This window comes from Phyllostomus hastatus, unplaced genomic scaffold (assembly GCF_019186645.2).
Source record: "Phyllostomus hastatus isolate PE091 unplaced genomic scaffold, TTU_PhHast_1.1 phas_scaffold_345, whole genome shotgun sequence".
Classification (NCBI taxonomy): domain Eukaryota; kingdom Metazoa; phylum Chordata; class Mammalia; order Chiroptera; family Phyllostomidae; genus Phyllostomus; species Phyllostomus hastatus.
The window spans coordinates 28,796,657-28,812,822 of record NW_025334024.1 but is presented as its reverse complement, the minus strand read 5'-3'; the positions used below and the strand labels follow the sequence as shown (position 1 = coordinate 28,812,822).

At 69.7% G+C, this 16,166-nt stretch overlaps 1 protein-coding gene across 9 annotated transcripts in view; it reads left to right on the top strand.

The window, feature by feature from the left end:
- ADCY7 (adenylate cyclase 7) overlaps window positions 1-16,166 on the top strand; it is a 46,005-nt gene that overhangs the window by 26,217 nt on the left and 3,622 nt on the right. For 8 of the 9 annotated variants that reach the window (XM_045818365.1, XM_045818369.1, XM_045818367.1 and 5 more), the window contains 20 exons: window positions 1,076-1,492; window positions 2,881-3,084; window positions 3,547-3,708; window positions 4,441-4,590; window positions 4,865-5,013; window positions 5,506-5,617; window positions 7,052-7,179; window positions 7,968-8,126; window positions 8,257-8,389; window positions 10,394-10,585; window positions 10,905-10,939; window positions 11,326-11,409; window positions 11,608-11,680; window positions 12,294-12,391; window positions 13,070-13,154; window positions 13,432-13,557; window positions 14,182-14,274; window positions 15,018-15,211; window positions 15,665-15,758; window positions 15,949-16,104. In XM_045818365.1, the coding sequence (XP_045674321.1) occupies window positions 1,322-1,492; window positions 2,881-3,084; window positions 3,547-3,708; window positions 4,441-4,590; window positions 4,865-5,013; window positions 5,506-5,617; window positions 7,052-7,179; window positions 7,968-8,126; window positions 8,257-8,389; window positions 10,394-10,585; window positions 10,905-10,939; window positions 11,326-11,409; window positions 11,608-11,680; window positions 12,294-12,391; window positions 13,070-13,154; window positions 13,432-13,557; window positions 14,182-14,274; window positions 15,018-15,211; window positions 15,665-15,758; window positions 15,949-16,104 (2,598 nt within the window). In that variant the 5' untranslated portion in view covers window positions 1,076-1,321. The remainder of the gene's footprint in view (window positions 1-1,075; window positions 1,493-2,880; window positions 3,085-3,546; window positions 3,709-4,440; window positions 4,591-4,864; window positions 5,014-5,505; window positions 5,618-7,051; window positions 7,180-7,967; window positions 8,127-8,256; window positions 8,390-10,393; window positions 10,586-10,904; window positions 10,940-11,325; window positions 11,410-11,607; window positions 11,681-12,293; window positions 12,392-13,069; window positions 13,155-13,431; window positions 13,558-14,181; window positions 14,275-15,017; window positions 15,212-15,664; window positions 15,759-15,948; window positions 16,105-16,166) is intronic. The other variant, XM_045818371.1, reaches the window with a different exon arrangement.

Here is a 16,166-nt window from a genome sequence, read left to right as displayed (position 1 = left end):
GTGGCAGGGGGGGGCGTGTGTCAGGAGCTGGACATCCGGCCCAGGCCTGTTCCCTCGACCCCAGGCCCCAGCTCCAGACCCTGTGTCTGCAGACTGGGAGCCCCGGGCACAGAGAGGCAGCCTGGCGCGCAGGCAGTGCCGGGGGCCGGGTCTGTGTGGAGTTTGGGGGGGATGGTGAAGTGGGGCCTGCCTGGGCCGAGCACCGCAGGCCTGGGGTCTGCTCCCCACTCTGTGACGAGGGGTCCGCCGGGTTCCGTCTCCGGGGTGCAGTTCCTTTTCTGTGAGGTGGGGCTTGCACACTCCTCCACTTCCTGTCGGTGGGCCTTGGTAAAGAGTGTGGCCGTGCGTGCAAAGGTAACGTGACACAGATACAAGGAGGGGGGGTCCTCTGGCTGAAGCGGGCGGGGGCCTGGGACTCGGGGCTCCCTAAGAAGCGGGGTCCTCACACCAGGGCCGTGGGGGCAGAGGAGGGCCTGCAGACCCGTCCACGGGCACGCTCGCCCACGGAGCACACGGGTGGCCCCTCGGACATGCTCTAGGAAGGGACAAGGCGGCTTCGGTGGCCGCTGCCGGGGTGGTCAGCGAGGCCCTTGGGGAAGGAGAGGAGGCTGGACCCCTGCCTCACACCGGAGTGCGAGCCGGACCCGGTAGCAGTGACAGTGACGGTGACACAGGCACAGAGCGCTTGGGCAGCCCTGTCCGGTGGACATTTCCGGGCGTCCAGTATAACAGCCACTGGTGGTGTGTGTGGTGTGTGGTCGCTGCGTGACGGGTGTGACGGAGGGGCCAAGTTCATCTCGTCTGAATCGACCTTCACTGTAAAGGGCCACGTGGGGCTGGTGACGACAGCGCCCCCTAGAGCAGTCCCAGGAAACTCGGGGCGAGCTTTGTGAGCACGGGGGGTGTGGAGCTTTGAACAGGACTCGGAGCCAGGTTCAGGTTCAGGTTCAGGTTCAGGCTGATAGCTCAGACCCGGGACTGTGAGGCCCCTTCCTGCCCTGCCCCGCTGTCCCCTGATGCCCTTCCCTGCCCCGGCCTGCCCAGGTCCAATCCGGGTCGCCTTGTGTGTCCGCAGAGCTGAGGAGCCCGAGTGTCTGGCCAGCCTGGCCCGGCTGCAAGGGGAGTTGACCGGAGCGCAGTGACCGCTGCCCGGCAGTGGAGCAGGCAGACCCTGCGGGGCCCATGGAGCTGCAGGCCGCGGGGGCCTTTCCCCAGCCTCGTCTGCCAGGCCTCGAGAGGCCAGGGGCCTAGGCCCGCAGATGCCCCCCGGGACGGGCGGTCTCCCGAGCGGACGGCCGGCCGGGGGCGCCGGGGCGGGAGCATGCCGGCCAAGGGGCGCTACTTCCTCAACGAGGGCGAGGAGGGCCTGGGCCGCGACGCCCTGTACGAGAAGTACCGCCTCACCAGCCAGCACGGCCCGCTGCTGCTCACGCTGCTCCTGGTGGCCGTGGTGGCCTGCGTCGCCCTCATCGTCATCGCCTTCAGCATCGGGGTGAGTGGGCGCGGCCCCCCGGGCAGCGGGGGCTTCTCGGGGAGGCCTCGGGCGGGTCTCCGCGTTTCTACCTCTGTGGCGTGCCCTGCCGGTGGCAGGCAGGGCTTTAACATTTTGAAACCTGTGGTGGTTTTATTTATTTTTTAAAAGATTTTATTTATTTATTTTTAGAGAGGGAAGGGAGGGAGAAAAAGAGAGAGACATCAACGTGTGGTTGCTGGGGGCCGTGGCCTGCAACCCAGGCATATGCCCTGACTGGGAATCGAACCTGCGACACTTTGGTTCGCAGCCTGGGCTCAATCTACTGAGCTACGCCAGCCAGGGCTAACCTGGGGTGGTTTTAGACAGGACATGCATTTGGCCAAATGGGCTGCCCTCACTTTTCTCCACTGTGAACTTGGATTCTCTTAAAGAGTGTGGTCAGGGGTGGCCCGTGGGTCACTGCCGCCCCGTCTGGTCCCTTGGCAGACATCGGGATTCCGTGCCAGCACCTCCTCACGGAGCCCGGCTGCGGTCCCGGAGTCCGTGGGGGACTCAGCTGCCCAGCTGCCACCACTGATCCCGTCTCTGGCCCTGCCCCGCCCTGGCCGCTGCCTACAGGCAGCCGCAGGGCACTTGACCTGTGGCTGCTGTGGCTGCGGCGCTGATTTCTAACTGACCTGGCGTCGTGGACACTTGACTTTCAGTGGCCACAGGAGGCTAGTGGCTGCTGGATGAACAGTAGCATCTGAGACAGAAGCACGAGGGTGCTGCTAAGGTGGAGGGTATGCCCGGCACTCAGTAGGTGCTCCATAAACCATGGGACATTCCAGCATTCAGCAAACAGTGCTTGAGTACCTACTGTGTGTGGGTGCCCCACTCAGCCTCTGTGTGCATGGAGCCGAGGGCCACGGGGGATACCAGCTGCTGTCCCCGCTGAGACCTGTCTTTCCTGCAGCCCCCCTCCACCCCAGGTGTCCTAGTCTGTGCCTTCGCTCCAGTTCTTCCCGTGTGGGGCGTCTGTGCCCGCCCTCTCCTCATTACCCCCTGCTGGTTCTTTCAGGAGCAGGGGCCTGCCCCCGCGGGTGCGCTCAGAGCGCCCGGGGGCCCAGGGAGGCCCGATGGTGGAGTGGGTGGGGAGTGAGCGAGGCAGGGCCAGGCTGTGTGGGCTGCCCGGGGCTGCGTGGGGGGGAGGGGGCCGGGGCAGGTGCCGGCGCAGGCAGCCCTGGCAGAGGCAACAGCACGGACCAAGCCTACAGGCGAGAAGGGCCCTGCTGTTTGGTGGGAACGCAGCCACTGCCCACGTGGAGGGAGCCCCAGGGGGCTGGGAGCTCAGGGCAGGCTGGAGAGGCCACCCTGGCGGGCTCTCTGGAGGAGGTGGCATTCCCACGCCCGTTTTCCCTGCCCAGGAGCCCTCCCAGCAGCCGGCCGTCCTGGGGACGGCGTTCCTGACGCTGGCCGTGTTCGTCGCGCTCTACGTGCTGGTGTACACCGAGTGCCTCGGCCGGCGGGGGCTCTGGGCCTCGGCACTGCTCACCTGGGCCTGCCTCGTGGCGCTGGGCTACGTGCTGGTGTTCGACTCGTGCAGGAAGGCGGCCTGCGCCTGGGAGCAGGTGACAGCGGGGCTGGGGGCACGTGCCCCGGGGGGCCGGGTGCCGGGCAGGGGGGGCGGCGGCGGGCAGACGGGGCGGGCGAGCTGACCCTGCCCAGCCCCCTGGTCGTCACCCCCCCCAGTGCGGAGGGAGGGCCGCAGACAGAGGGCGGCAGGCGGGGCTCCCCGGTCACGCCCGAGGGGGGCCCAGGGAGGCTCGGTCTCGGCCCAGACCGTAAATCAGCTCGTAGGAAATCAAGGGTCGAGTTGGCCGGTCTGGCCCAGAGGAAGGCTGCGACCTTTCCTGTCTCCTCTGGGCATCTGTCACCGAGTCTCCTCTGCAGGGGAGGGCGGGGCCTTCCTGAGGGCAGAGGGCACCCGGGCCTGGGCTGGCCGCCCTGGTGGGGCTCCGTCCGGGGCCGGGTCCTCGGCTGGGGGCGGTGAGGCCGGACCCCGCGCCTCACGTCCGGACGCTCTGCCCCAGGTGCCCTTCTTCCTGTTCGTGATCTTCGTGGCGTACACGCTGCTGCCCTTCAGCATGCAGGGGGCCGTGGCCGTGGGGGTGGTGTCCAGCGTCTCCCACCTCCTGGTGCTGGGCGTTCTGACGGGAGCCTTCTCATCCCCCAGCGTCGGGGTGGGGCTGCAGGTGAGGGGCTCCAGGTGGCCTGGGTGGGGGGGACAGGGGTGAGCGGGCCCCTAAAGCCTGGGGGTGGAGTGTGCAGGCCGACAGCCCCCGGGGCAGGCTTCCTCGGGAGGCCCCCCCTCACTGCCCCCAGAAGGCGCCTGGCCTGTGGTCTTTGCCGGTGCCTGGGAGGCTCGGCCCCTCCCCCATTCCCGGGTGCAGGGCCCTGTCCCTGGGGTCTCACTCTCAGGGCCCTGGCCTGACAGGGCTGGGGACGTCCCTGGACATTCTGCTTGTGTCTTTGAGTTTAGTGAGTGAAATTTGCACACCCTTAGCGGTGACTGACACGGGCTTCCCTCCTGACTGGGCCCGGTGTCTGCTCCGGGGGGTGGAGGCCAGGCAGCCGGGGGACGCTGCACCCCCCACGGCAGCCCATGGCGCTCCCTGGCGCTCTGTGAAGCGCCGTGCCGCTGCCTCCCCAGCAGCGACTGGCCCCCCCTGGTCTCGGGGGCCCAGCCCTCCGGACCAGCGAGTGCACGGTGGACGCCGTGTCGGGCCTGTGCCCTGGTCCTGCCGTCCCAGCGACTCCCTGCCTGGGCCTCAGTTTCCCTGCCTGCCCGGGGACGGGTGCCCCTCAGTGGGCTGGGGGTCAAGGCACGGGCAGGCGTGCCATCCCCGGCTCCCCAAGGGGACGGTGCCCCGGGGGCAGGGACCGGGCCCAACCTGAGCTGCCTCTGCCCGCCCGCCCGCCCGCAGCTGCTGGCCACCGCCATCGTCTTCCTGTGCGGGAACCTCTCGGGCGCCTTCCACAAGCACCAGATGCAGGACGCCGCCCGCGACCTCTTCACCTACACGGCCAAGTGCATCCAGATCCGGCGGAAGCTGCGCATCGAGAAGCGCCAGCAGGTGGGGGCCACGCCCCCCGCCCCACGCCTTTTCTCTGTGAACATCGGGCAGCGTGTGCAGGGGGCGCCTGGCGAGATGTGAATGCAGGCCTCACCCCAGGGCGCCGCTGGGGACGGGTGGGGTGGGGTGGGGTGGGGGACCGAGGCCAGCAGAGGTGGAAGGGGCAGGGGGCAGAGCCGGAAGGAAGGGCGTGCGGGCCAAGCCTGGGCCTTGACATTCCCCGGCCTGCCCCCCCCACCTGCCCCCCCGCCCGCCCCTGCCCCCCCGTGCCCAGGAGAACCTGCTGCTGTCTGTGCTCCCCGCCCACATCTCCATGGGCATGAAGCTGACCATCATCGAGCGGCTCAAGGAGTGCGGGGACCGCCACCACATGCCCGACAACAACTTCCACAGCCTCTACGTCAAGCGGCACCAGAACGTCAGGTGGGTGGGGAGGGCTCCTGGCGTCTCCCGGCATCTCCCGGGAAGGCCTCCCTCCCGCCCCTCTGGGCTGTGCGGGCCCCGAGCTCAGGCTTTGGGGCTGGGAGTTCTGGGGTGGAGGGTGCATCCCAGTCCCAGGCAGCCTTCACCTCCCTGAGCCTCAGTGTGCTCATCTGTAGAGTGGGAACCCTGCCGGGGGAGTGGGGGCCGCGAAGCACGAGGCAGCTCAGCCCGGAAGTCGGAGCGAGGGCGAACGCCCACCCGGGGGAGGAGAGGGCGGTTGCCGGGTGCCAGCACGCTCGCCCGCGAGAGCGCCGTCCAGCACCTGCGGCGGGGTTTGCCTCCACCGGAACCCTCCGGAACTCTGCGCGGCCGGAGCACCCCTCCTGTCCCCGGGAGGCTGCGGAGGAGTAGTGGGGGTGACTGGGGCTCCACCCGGCCCCCGTGTCCCATGGGGGCCGGCGCTGACCCTCCCGCTGCACCGCCCCCCCCCAGCATTCTCTACGCCGACATCGTGGGCTTCACGCGGTTGGCCAGCGACTGCTCCCCCAAAGAGCTGGTGGTAATGCTGAACGAACTCTTCGGCAAGTTTGACCAGATCGCCAAGGTGAGCCTGCCGGCCGTGCCGCTCCCCTCCCCTCTGCAGGCAGAGGGCAGTGGGCCTGTGCCCGGCCCTCTGGAACAGCAGGTACCCTGACCTGTGTCTGGGCGTCGGGCCCTCCCCTGACTTCCTGCTGCTGTCTAGGAAAGCCGCGTTCCTCCTCGGTCCGCTGGCCAGACGGCCTAGAGGTTAGCGTGGGCCAGATGGGGCTTTGCAGGGTGCAGCGGGCCCGGACTCAGGTGGGGTTGCTGGAGGGGGGTGTAGAAAGGGGACCGCTCAGAAAGGTGTGACAGGTACAGGGACCTGGATGGAGGGATGGTGTCCCCCCCAGTCATGGACGCAGGGCCGTCACCACCCGGTGTGGGAGGGAGCGGGCACTCGACCCGGAGACAGAGGAGACCTCGGCTGCAGGAGGGCAGCCGGCCCTGGGGGTCCCGCAGGAGAGCGGAGGCAGCAGTGCCCCAGCCCCCACCTCCTTCCCCGCCAGCACCAGGGGCGAAGCTGCTTGCGGAGGCCCCCGTGGGGGCTTACGGTGGGCAGAGCGTGCAGCACGGGGCTCCCTGTTTGTGTCCCCGAGAGCTCCACGCCCGGGGTCTTGGTGCGTGTGGCCACCTTTGCTGAGGGCTTGCAGAGAGTCTATTGACCACAGAAGCACCTCAGATGGGACGATGAGACAGCTGGTCTGGGCCTCCCCGCCCCCTTGCCTCCCTCTGTGGGCATTTTCCTACGTGACTCAGCCTCTCTCGCCCCCCCATTTCTGCTCTGCCCTCAGCCCACACCCCACACCCCACACCCCACACCCTGCCGCCCGAGCAGCACAGCCACCTGTGTCTTCCCCACCCACTCGATCCACGACCCACGTTAGCTGCACTGACTCCCGTGCGGCCTGGCTCTCTGGCCCCAGGGCCTTTGCCAATGCCGCTCCCTCCTTCCCCTGGAGCCCCCTTCCTCCGGACACTGCTGTGGCTCGCCCCTCGGTTTCCTAGGTCTTCGCTTCGACGTCCCCTTCTCCGCGAGGCATTCCCTGGCCTCCTGGGAACTCCCACTCCCCTCCCCGGCCTGATCTGCCCCCTCAGCCCTTGTCACCATTGGGTGTCTAAGATTTCGTCCGGCGTAGGGTCCGGTCCTGCCCACCAGTGTGTGAACCCCACAGCTGCAGGGAGTCTTGTCTCTGTTCACTGCTGCACCCCCGTGCCTGGGCTGGGCACTCAGTAGGTGCTCAAACATTGCAGGAATGAGGGAAACACAGGGAGCGCCGCCTCCAGGGGTGTTCGGGTGCCTGGTGCTTGGCATCCCCCCTGGAGGGCCCCCCGGGTCCCCCATCCTTTCGGCAGGCCCAGGAGCGGCTCCTGGTGGCTGGCACCCCAGGAGGGAGCCCCTGGCTGGGAAGCGGGGTGGCTGCCTGTGTGACCCCTGACCCCCGCTGACCTCGCCCCGCAGGCCAACGAGTGCATGCGCATCAAGATCCTGGGCGACTGCTACTACTGCGTGTCGGGCCTGCCCGTGTCGCTGCCCACGCACGCCCGCAACTGCGTGAAGATGGGGCTGGACATGTGTGAGGCCATCAAGTAGGTGCCGCGGGCGTGTCCCTGCCACGGAGGCCTCCCTCCCTCCGGCCTCCACACCCCTGGAGGGCCTCTGGGGTCCCCGCAGCCCCGCCCCCCTGACCTCAGGCAGCCCCGCCCCCAGGACATGTGGCGGTTGCAAGGGTCCCCCCCCTGCTCCTTCTGCCTTTGGCCCTGGCAGGCGTGTCTGTCCCCAGCCTTGTCGATGGACACGCGGCCCTGGCTGCGCCCCGATCGTCATTCTCTTCTCGGAGGGACCCCGGGGGCTGCTCCTGCTGGGGGCGCCCCATGCCCTGGGGAAAGACCTCACTTGGGCTCTTTGCCCTGAGTGGTGCCGCCAGCGCCTCACCCCCAGACCCCCCTGTGCCTGGAGAAGGCCCCCAAAGGCTGGCCCCTGCGTCCTTGGTGTCTGGGGGTTCGGAGGGGCCCCTGGGGCCCCAGCGACCTTCCCGAACCTAGTCAGGGCCTCCAGGTGGGGAACACCCAGAGGTGGCACTTCAGGGTCTTCGGTGCGTGAGCCACAGAGATTGGCGACACTTGGAATTGACTCCTCCTCCAGCCTCCGACCCTGGGGTGGCCACAGCCCTTTGCGCACTCCCGGAGACGGGGCGCTGAGTCCCTTCCAGGAGGCAGCCCCCCCCCCCCCCCCGGGGCCGAGGGCGTCCCTACACCCTCCCCCACCACCCCGCTCTGCCCCGCCCCACGCTGGGACCTCGGCCCGCCCTGGGTGGGGTTCACAGGGCCCCACGAGCAGCCCCGGCTGGGCCGAGGTGACCCCACCTCCCCCTCAGGCAGGTGCGGGAGGCCACGGGCGTGGACATCAGCATGCGCGTGGGCATCCACTCGGGGAACGTGCTGTGTGGCGTCATCGGGCTGCGCAAGTGGCAGTATGACGTGTGGTCCCACGACGTGTCCCTCGCCAACAGGATGGAGGCGGCCGGAGTCCCGGGGTGAGGCTGGCCGACCCCTCTGGGCTGGGGGGGTCACGGTGGGGTCGGAGGCGGAGGCAGTGACCTGGAGGCGTGGGGAGCCGGCCAGGGCCCCCGTCTGCTGGGCCCGGGCTGACCCGCGCCTCCCCAGCCGGGTGCACATCACGGAGGCGACGCTGAGCCACCTGGACAAGGCGTACGAGGTGGAGGACGGCCACGGACAGCAGCGGGACCCCTACCTGAAGGAGATGAACATCCGCACCTACCTGGTCATCGATCCCCGGGTACGGGGGCGCGGACGCAGCGGGTGGCGGCGGCGCCCACACCTGGGGGCGGGCCCCGGGGCGGGGAGAGTGGGGCAGAGGCCTGCCCAGGGTGGGAGTGAGCTCCCCGTCACCGGCTATGGCGCCAGCGTCCCCAGGGCCTCGGTGTTCATCCCCTGAGAAATGGGCGTGATAGCAGTGCCCCCTCAAGGGGAGACCGCTGGTCCGAGCGAAGCCCTCACCGCCGCCCCGGGGGCGCGTCCTAAACAGCTGGGGAAGAAGTCCCTATGAGGTCACTTTCCATGCGGTTGTCACTCATCTCCCAGTGTCCCAGAGACCCGTTTTAAAAACACCCTGAGTCCGACTCAGGACAGCAGGGGTGGCCGTGGGGCCACGGGGCCGCGGGCCGGTCCTCCCTGCGTCCTGGGCTCCGACCTGTGGCGTGGGCCTGCCCGGCCAGCGCCCCCGCTTTCATCACGACCCTGCGGTGGCGGAGGCCCCGGGCTGCTCCCAGCCCGCCCCGTGTCCACCCGGGGAGGCCAGCGCGTCCTGGAGCCGCCGGTGAATCATCCTTGGGGCTCGCTCAAGAATGCTGGCCACGCAGGCTCTCTGGGCTCCCGCGCACCCGGCCTCGGCCTTGGCCGTCCTCAGGGCTGGCCCGCCTGCCCCACCCCCACCCCCACCCCCCACCCCCCACCCCCACCCCCAGCCCCAGCCCCAGCCCCGAGCACCACGTGCTCAGTGACAGCGTCTCCTTTGGCGTGTAACTGGGTGCCGATACTGCTTCCGGCGCCCGGCCTCCCACCCCACCTCGTGGAACCTTCTTCATTCTCGTCGTTAAAACGCAAAAAGCCCAGAGAGCGTGTGGTGGAGATTTTTCCGTGGGCCTTGTCCACGGCCGGCACGTCCCCCTCGGTGATGGGGTCTGTGGTTTCTTGAGTCCCCACCCCAGGGATGTCTGACGAGAGGGGGACACGGACCGGTGGCCTGCCCCCACGCCAGGGCAGGTGCCCACTGCAGGGCGCCCACAGTGGCCGGCTCCCACGCCCTTCCCCCGGGCCGGGCAGACGGGACCCTCTCGGGGTCTAGCAGTGCTTCTATCCCCAAGGGAGGCCGGAAGTTTCCAGAGAAGTTGTGCTGTGGCTGCACGAGTTTGTGGGTGTGGGTGTTGGTGGGGACCCGAGGAGGCGGGGGGCTCCCGGGGTGCAGTAGTGTCAGGGGCTAGGGGGACGCCAGAGGGCCCAAGCTTGTTCCTGGTGGCCTCGGGGTCTTTCTCATCGCCCCCTTTTTCAGCCTTGCCCGGCCCCCCAGCCGGGGAAGGTCCGAGGTATGGTGCCCTTCGGGGCTGGGGCCCCGGGGGAGGAGGCAGGGCCGGGCCTGGCTAAGCCACCGCACCCGTGGCAGTGGCCATGGCGGATACGTGGCAGGTGATGGACCTGTGCTGTGGTTGGGGGCGCCGCACAGGTGGGAATGGCTAAAATGGTGCCCCAGAGGGTGAGGGGCGGCCCCTTGGTGGGGCGTCTTGCTGTCTCTCCGGGTTTCAGCCAGCACCCTGTGCCCCCCCAGCTGGTCCCCACAGGACATGCGCCGGCCACATGCGGGAGGGCGGGGCCAGATGCCTGTTGCTTCCTGGGGCCCATCTCCCTGGGGGCGCCTTCACGGGCAGGGGTCCCAAGGACAGGGCCTGGTTCCCAGGAGGGCAAATGGGGCCTTAGGGCTTAGGACCTGCTCCTACGTCTGTCTGTCCTCGGGGAGGCGGAGGCACAGGTGTGAGGGCTGTACAGGTGTGTGACCCGCCTACTTACGGAGTGCGGAGGGCGGGACCCCACACTGGGCACACCCCTCCAGCCTAGCCAAGGCGTGCGCTGGGCTTCAGCCAGGCCCCCGCGACGGCAGACGCAGGTGGGGCAGCCGGTGGGCCTCGCGCTCCGGGCCGTGTTGGGTGTCGGGGGTGGGAGGCGAGGTGGGAGACAGACTTTGTCTGTCGGAGCCTGTGTCAGACTCTGCCTCTGTTCTGTGCCGCAGAGCCAGCAGCCGCCCGCACCCAGCCAGCACCTCCCCAAACCCAAGGGGGACGCCGCCCTGAAGATGCGGGCGTCGCTGCGCATGACCCGCTACCTCGAGTCCTGGGGGGCCGCGCGGCCCTTCGCCCACCTCAACCACCGTGAGAGCGTCAGCAGCGGCGAGACCCCCGTCCCCAACAGCCGGAGGCTCAAGGTAGGGCCCGTCCTTCAGGGAGCTGGGTGCCGGATGCCCTTCAGAGGGGCGGCAGAGCCGGGGGTGCGCAGGGTCCTCCCGGCTGGCCTCGCTGTCCCCACCTGTGTGATAGGCCGGGTCTCTGCCCCCCATCCTGGGGGCATGAAGGCACGTGGGCAGTGCCCAGGGTGGCTGGGGCATCTCCATTCCCCCCAGTCCCCAGAGGAGCTCAGCTTTGGTTCAGGCCGCCCTGCCCGTGTGTCCGAGGTAGCAGACCCGGACCTGAGACGGACTCCTGGCCCTGAGCCCGGAGAGTGACGGTCTCTTCTCCTCCCTCCAGGCCATGCCCCTGCGGCGCCACCGGGCCCCCGACAGGTAGGTGTGCGGGCCCCTCCCCCATCAGTCCGTGACCTGCCTTTCTGGCCAAGTCCTGTCCCGGCCACCTCCTCCAGGCTGGCTGCTCTGACCAGCTTCTGGCGACAAGGGCAGCTCTGGGAGGCCTGGCCCTGACCACGGAGTTTGCCGTGGCCCGGGTCAGAGTGTTCTAGAAAAAGAACCGCATGGTGTTTGGGCGCCTGCAGCGTGCCCGCCCAGCGGCCGCATCTGTCGGAGGGGTTGGTGTGCCGGAGGCCCGGGAGGCGGGCGGCTCTGCTCCCGGTTTCCTGCCAGCCCTTGGCCGTCCTGCACGGGGCTCCACGCGGCCACCTCTGCGCAGGTGGGCTCAGGGCCCTGGGCTGACGCCTGTGGGTGTCTGGTTGCAGAGGTGCGTCCCCCAAGGGGCGGTCGGAGGACGACTCGGATGATGACGAGATGCTGTCAGCCATCGAGGGGCTCAGCTCCACGCGGTGAGGGGCCTAGACCTCTGCTTGCCCAGTCCCCGCAAGTGGGGGCTCCCCGTGTGGCCAGGCCCCCAGTGACCCTGCTTTAGTCCCCTCCGTGGGCACTATTTTCCCTCCCTTTCCCTCCCTGGTGCTGCCTCCTGAGGGTGGTGTCCCTCCCCTGCCCCCTCTCCCTCCCCTGCCCCCACACCTGCCACCCTGCAGGCCCTGCTGCTCGAAGTCCGATGACTTCCACACCTTTGGGTCCATCTTCCTGGAGAAGGGCTTCGAGCGAGAGGTGAGGGCCCTGGGTGGTCCCAGGGAGGGGGGCTCTAAGGCCTGGGGGTGGCACAGGGTGCAGGCCATGGGCAGCTGCACCCCCAGATCTGTTCGGGCAGGTGGTGGGGGCTGTGGGGCCCGGGTGGGCGGCAGGCTCTCAGGGCTGGGTTTGCTCCTTTGCACCTGGGCACCCTGTGGTCCAAGGCCGTGTGATGGGGCCGCATGCTGGGAGCGTGGGGGAGGGGGGGTGCAGGCAGCAGGGGGTCCCAGCCTTACTCCTCGGTCTGGGGTGAGGACGAGACCCCACACCCGCCCCAAGTCGCAGCAGCCCTGGAGCCCAGCTTTGGTTCCCGGCTACAGACTTGGGCCCTGGGCTCTCCGGGGCCTCAGGAATCAAGAGGGAGACCCGGGCAGGGTGTGTGTGCGGGAGGGGAGGTGTGGCCGCTAAAGACACAACAGGAGCAACTTGTCCGTTGGTGGTGATGGGACGGTGTCACTTGCGGTGCAGGGAACCTGTGAGGGTTCTTTAAGGTTTACTTGAGCCGCCCTGCCTACAGAGAAGGGGGGGGACAGTGGCCCTGCAGGGAGGGCCTTTGGGGGCCTAGGCACCACTCATGGTCTCTCGCCCCCAGTACCGCCTGGCGCCCATCCCCCGGGTCCGCCACTACTTCGCCTGCGCCAGCCTCATCTTCCTCTGCATCCTGCTGGTGCACGTCCTGCTGATGCCCAGGTGGGTTTGTTGGGGGGGGCCGCTGTGACTCGCCCGGCCGCCTCCGTCCCAGGACAGGACCAGTGTGGCGCCCCCTCGCCTGCGGGCACCAGCACCCAGGTTTTGCTTTAGTGGAATGTGTTCGCCCCGGAGCCGCAGGCCCCCCACTGCTGCCTGCACGGCCTGCAGGCGTGTGTGACCCCTGCCCCGGCCACCTGCCCTGCCCTCCTCACCCTCTTAGCCGGGGGAAACTGAGGCTCACCGGGGGGTGCACCCCACTGGGAAGCCTGCTTCTGCACCCAGGGCCCTCGGGGTGTGCTCACGGGTCGGGGGGCGGGGGGAGGTCAGCCGCTGGGCTCCAGGAGGACGGGGAGGGAGGCCCGGGCCCACGACCACCGTGGTTTGTTTAGGGTGGGTCGCCTAGACGAAACGGCGCTCACGTTTCCACGGCACCACACCCGGGTCTCGTCTCTCACACGCGTGACTCAGGAAGGGGGGCGGGAGGCTGCTGGCCGTGTTTCGGCTGGGCCCGTGTGCTGTTCGCGGGGCAGTCGGGCCGGGGTGCGAAGGGCCCCTTGGCTGGGGACGGGCAGCGGGTTGGGGGGGGGGCGGGAGGTGCCCGTGCCCCGGGACCTGGGGTTCCGGGAGGCTCGGCCCCGTGGGCGGTCCCCGGAGCTCAGGCCGCCCTCTCCTCTCCAGGACGGCGGCCCTGGGGGTGTCCTTTGGGCTGGTGGCCTGCGTGCTGGGGCTGGTGCTGGGCCTGTGCTTCGCCGACCAGTTCTTGGTGAGTGGGAGGCCCCGGGCGGGGCGCCTGCTTGGGCCCCACGGGTGGTGGGCGGGCTGTGGAGGGGCGAGCCGCTGCCTCCTGGGCCCTCCCTGGTGAGCTGAGCCCCCTGAGCCCCCCTGAGCCCCTGGTCTCAAGGGCAGTCGCTGAGCCTTCCTCCTGACGCTTCTCCTGAGAGTTCCGCCAGCGGCCCCCAGGGCGGGCCGCCCCTCCCGTCTGCACCCCGCCCCCCCGTCCTGGGCCGGAGCCGGCTGACAGGGCCCCCGTGGTCCCACAGAGGTGCTGCCCCGCCTGGGGGGTGCTCCGGGCCGTCTCCGAGAAGGTGGAGACCCACCCGCTGCTGCGCGTGCCCCTGGCCGTCCTGACCATCGGCAGCCTGCTCGCCGTGGCCGTCGTCACCCTGGTGCGTCCTGGGCGGGCGGAGGACCCCGTGCCCGCCTCCTGGGGGGGCGGGGGGCGAGCCGGCCCTGGCCCTGGGGCCCCTAGATCCCAGACCCCCAGAGTCTTGCTGGCTAAAAGCCACAGGTGGGGCGTCCCCCTCCAGCGCCCCTCAGCCGGGCTGGGGAGGTTCAGTGGCCGGGGAGAGCCTGGGGCCCCACTGAGGCCCCGAAGCGCGTGCCCTCGGCACCCCACCCTTCCTTCCCGGCCCCCCGAGGCACAAGCTTGGGGGGGGCACAGGGCCCCTGCCTCGGCCGAGATCACGTGCTCTGGGCCACGGGCTGCTCCCGCCGGCCCCCCGCCCCACATGTAGGGACAGCCAGGGTCTGTCCCCACACGGGACTCGGACCACCTCGCTCAGGGGCCCCTGCCGGCCTCAAGCTCAGGGTGGTGCCCGAGTGTCTGTCCCTGACACCCTTCTCTCCCCAGCCCTCCCCGCCATGGAGCAGACGGCTGCCGTGGGGAACTGGGGGCCCAGCAGCTCTGGGCCGGCACTGGCGGACACGCCTGTGCCGCTCCCAGGGCCCGTGGGCTTGGCCCTGGGCGGCCCGGCAGGTCCTGACCGCCCGTTCCGGGCCTGTCTCCGCAGCCATTGCTGCCTCCCCCGGCCCCGGGGCTGCCGGTGGTGAACCAGACGAGGGCCCTGGGCAGCGGGGACGGGACCCCGTGCGAGCTGCTCCCGGTGAGTGTGCCCACCCTGGGTGCCCAGGCTGCGCTGGGGACCACGGGGGTCTGGGCACGGGCACACCGGTCCAGGGCGTGTGAGTGGAAGTCCCCCCCCACGCTGGTGTGAGTGTCCTGATCCCCAGGCTCTGGGTGGCCGCTAGGGCTTCCATTTCAATGACCAGGAAGCGGCTTGGGAAGGTTGCCATCGGTCACCGGACCGGGCCCCCCAGCAGGGTGAAGGCCGTGGGACTCTGGGGGGGACGGCGGCAAACCCTGAGCCGCTCCCTGAAGGGCCGGAAGGGGACAGGGGGCGGGCAGGGCAGTGAGGAGAAGCGAGGGGTGTGGTGGGAGCGGGTTTCAGCGGTTGGGCGCAGGGCTGGGTCTGGGTGCTGGGGGCAGCGGGGCCCCACACGTGACCCGGAGCCCAGAGCAGTGCGGGCAGGGGTGCGTCCCGGAAGGGCGTGCTCGTGGCTGGACTCGTGGCCGGGAGGCTGTCAAGGCCAAGGCGTGTGCCCGGCCCTCCCTGCCCTTTGTCACGTCTCACACCCGGGCGTTTTATTGCACCGGTTTCCTTTAAACAAGCCCGCTTGCCCGAAGGGAAAGTGAAATCGCGGTGCGAACGACTCGGTGGCGGGAAGTTGGGGTGGCAGGTGGGGGACACGCGGGCTCTTCCGTGTCCCCGAGCCGCGCAGGCCGGCCCCAGAGGCGTCTCCCTCCTGGAGGAGGGAGGCGGGGGGTGACCCTGCCCCGTCTCCCCAGTATTACACCTGCAGCTGTGTCCTGGCCTTCGTCGCCTGCTCCGTCTTCCTGCGCATGAGCCTGGAGCTGAAGGTGCTGCTGCTGACGGTGGCCTTGGTGGCCTACCTGGTGCTCTTCCACGTCACCCAGTGCGCCCAGCGCGGCTGCTGCGGCCTCGGCCTGGGCGCCCTCGGCGAGACCAACACCACCCTCAGGTGGGGCCCGAGTCGCTCGCCGCGGGGGCCTACGGTAGCACCGGTCCCCCAGGAAGGGCTGGCGCGCGCCCCGTGCTGGGGAGTCTGGGCCCCTCCCGGCGGGAGAGGAGGGCCGGGCCCGGCCCGAATAGAAGGCTGGCGCGGGAGCCCAGCACAGAACCTGCCCGTGGGGGTCTGGCTGGCACCCGCCAACTCCTGCTGCTGTCGCTGCCTGGGGGGCTTTCTCTTCGGAGGGGCTGGTCCTCGCCACGCAGGTGTGAGCTCAGCTGTCACCTGGGGGAGTCCTCCCCACCACTACCCTGCCCCCAGCCCGTTAAGTTCTCTTGCGTCTTGTTTACCGTCTGCACCACGAGCGCTGAGGGCCTGTCTCTGTGGCTCTCCCCTGGGTGCAGGCGGTCCCCCTACCCCGCATGTGGGGCTGGGCAATGACCCTGCCCTCCCCTTCCCACCCAGTAGCCCCCCGGCCTGTGCGTGCAGGGACCTGAAGACCATGATCAGCTTCTACCTGGTTCTCTTCTACGCCACCCTCATCATGCTCTCCAGACAGGTGAGCCCGCAGGGCGCCCGCCGCGTCCCTCGCTCTGCTGAGCTCACCCGTCCTCCGTGTGTGTGTGTGTGTGTGTGTGTGTGTGGGGGGGTTGGGCTGCCCCCCCCCCGGAGCACAGCCCTGCGGGGAAGCCCTGCCCCCGGCCCACACCGCGTGCTCACGGGGGGCTGGGCCGCCGCCGCCGCCGCAGATCGACTACTACTGCCGCCTGGACTGCCTGTGGAAGAAGAAGTTCAAGAAGGAGCGCGAGGAGTTCGAGACCATGGAGAGTGTGAACCGCCTCCTCCTGGAGAACGTGCTGCCGGCCCACGTGGCGGCCCACTTCGTGGGAGACAAGCTGGACGAGGTGGGGTGGGGGGCTGGGCCGCGGGGGGGTGGAGGGGGGGGGTCACAGCCACAGGACTCAGA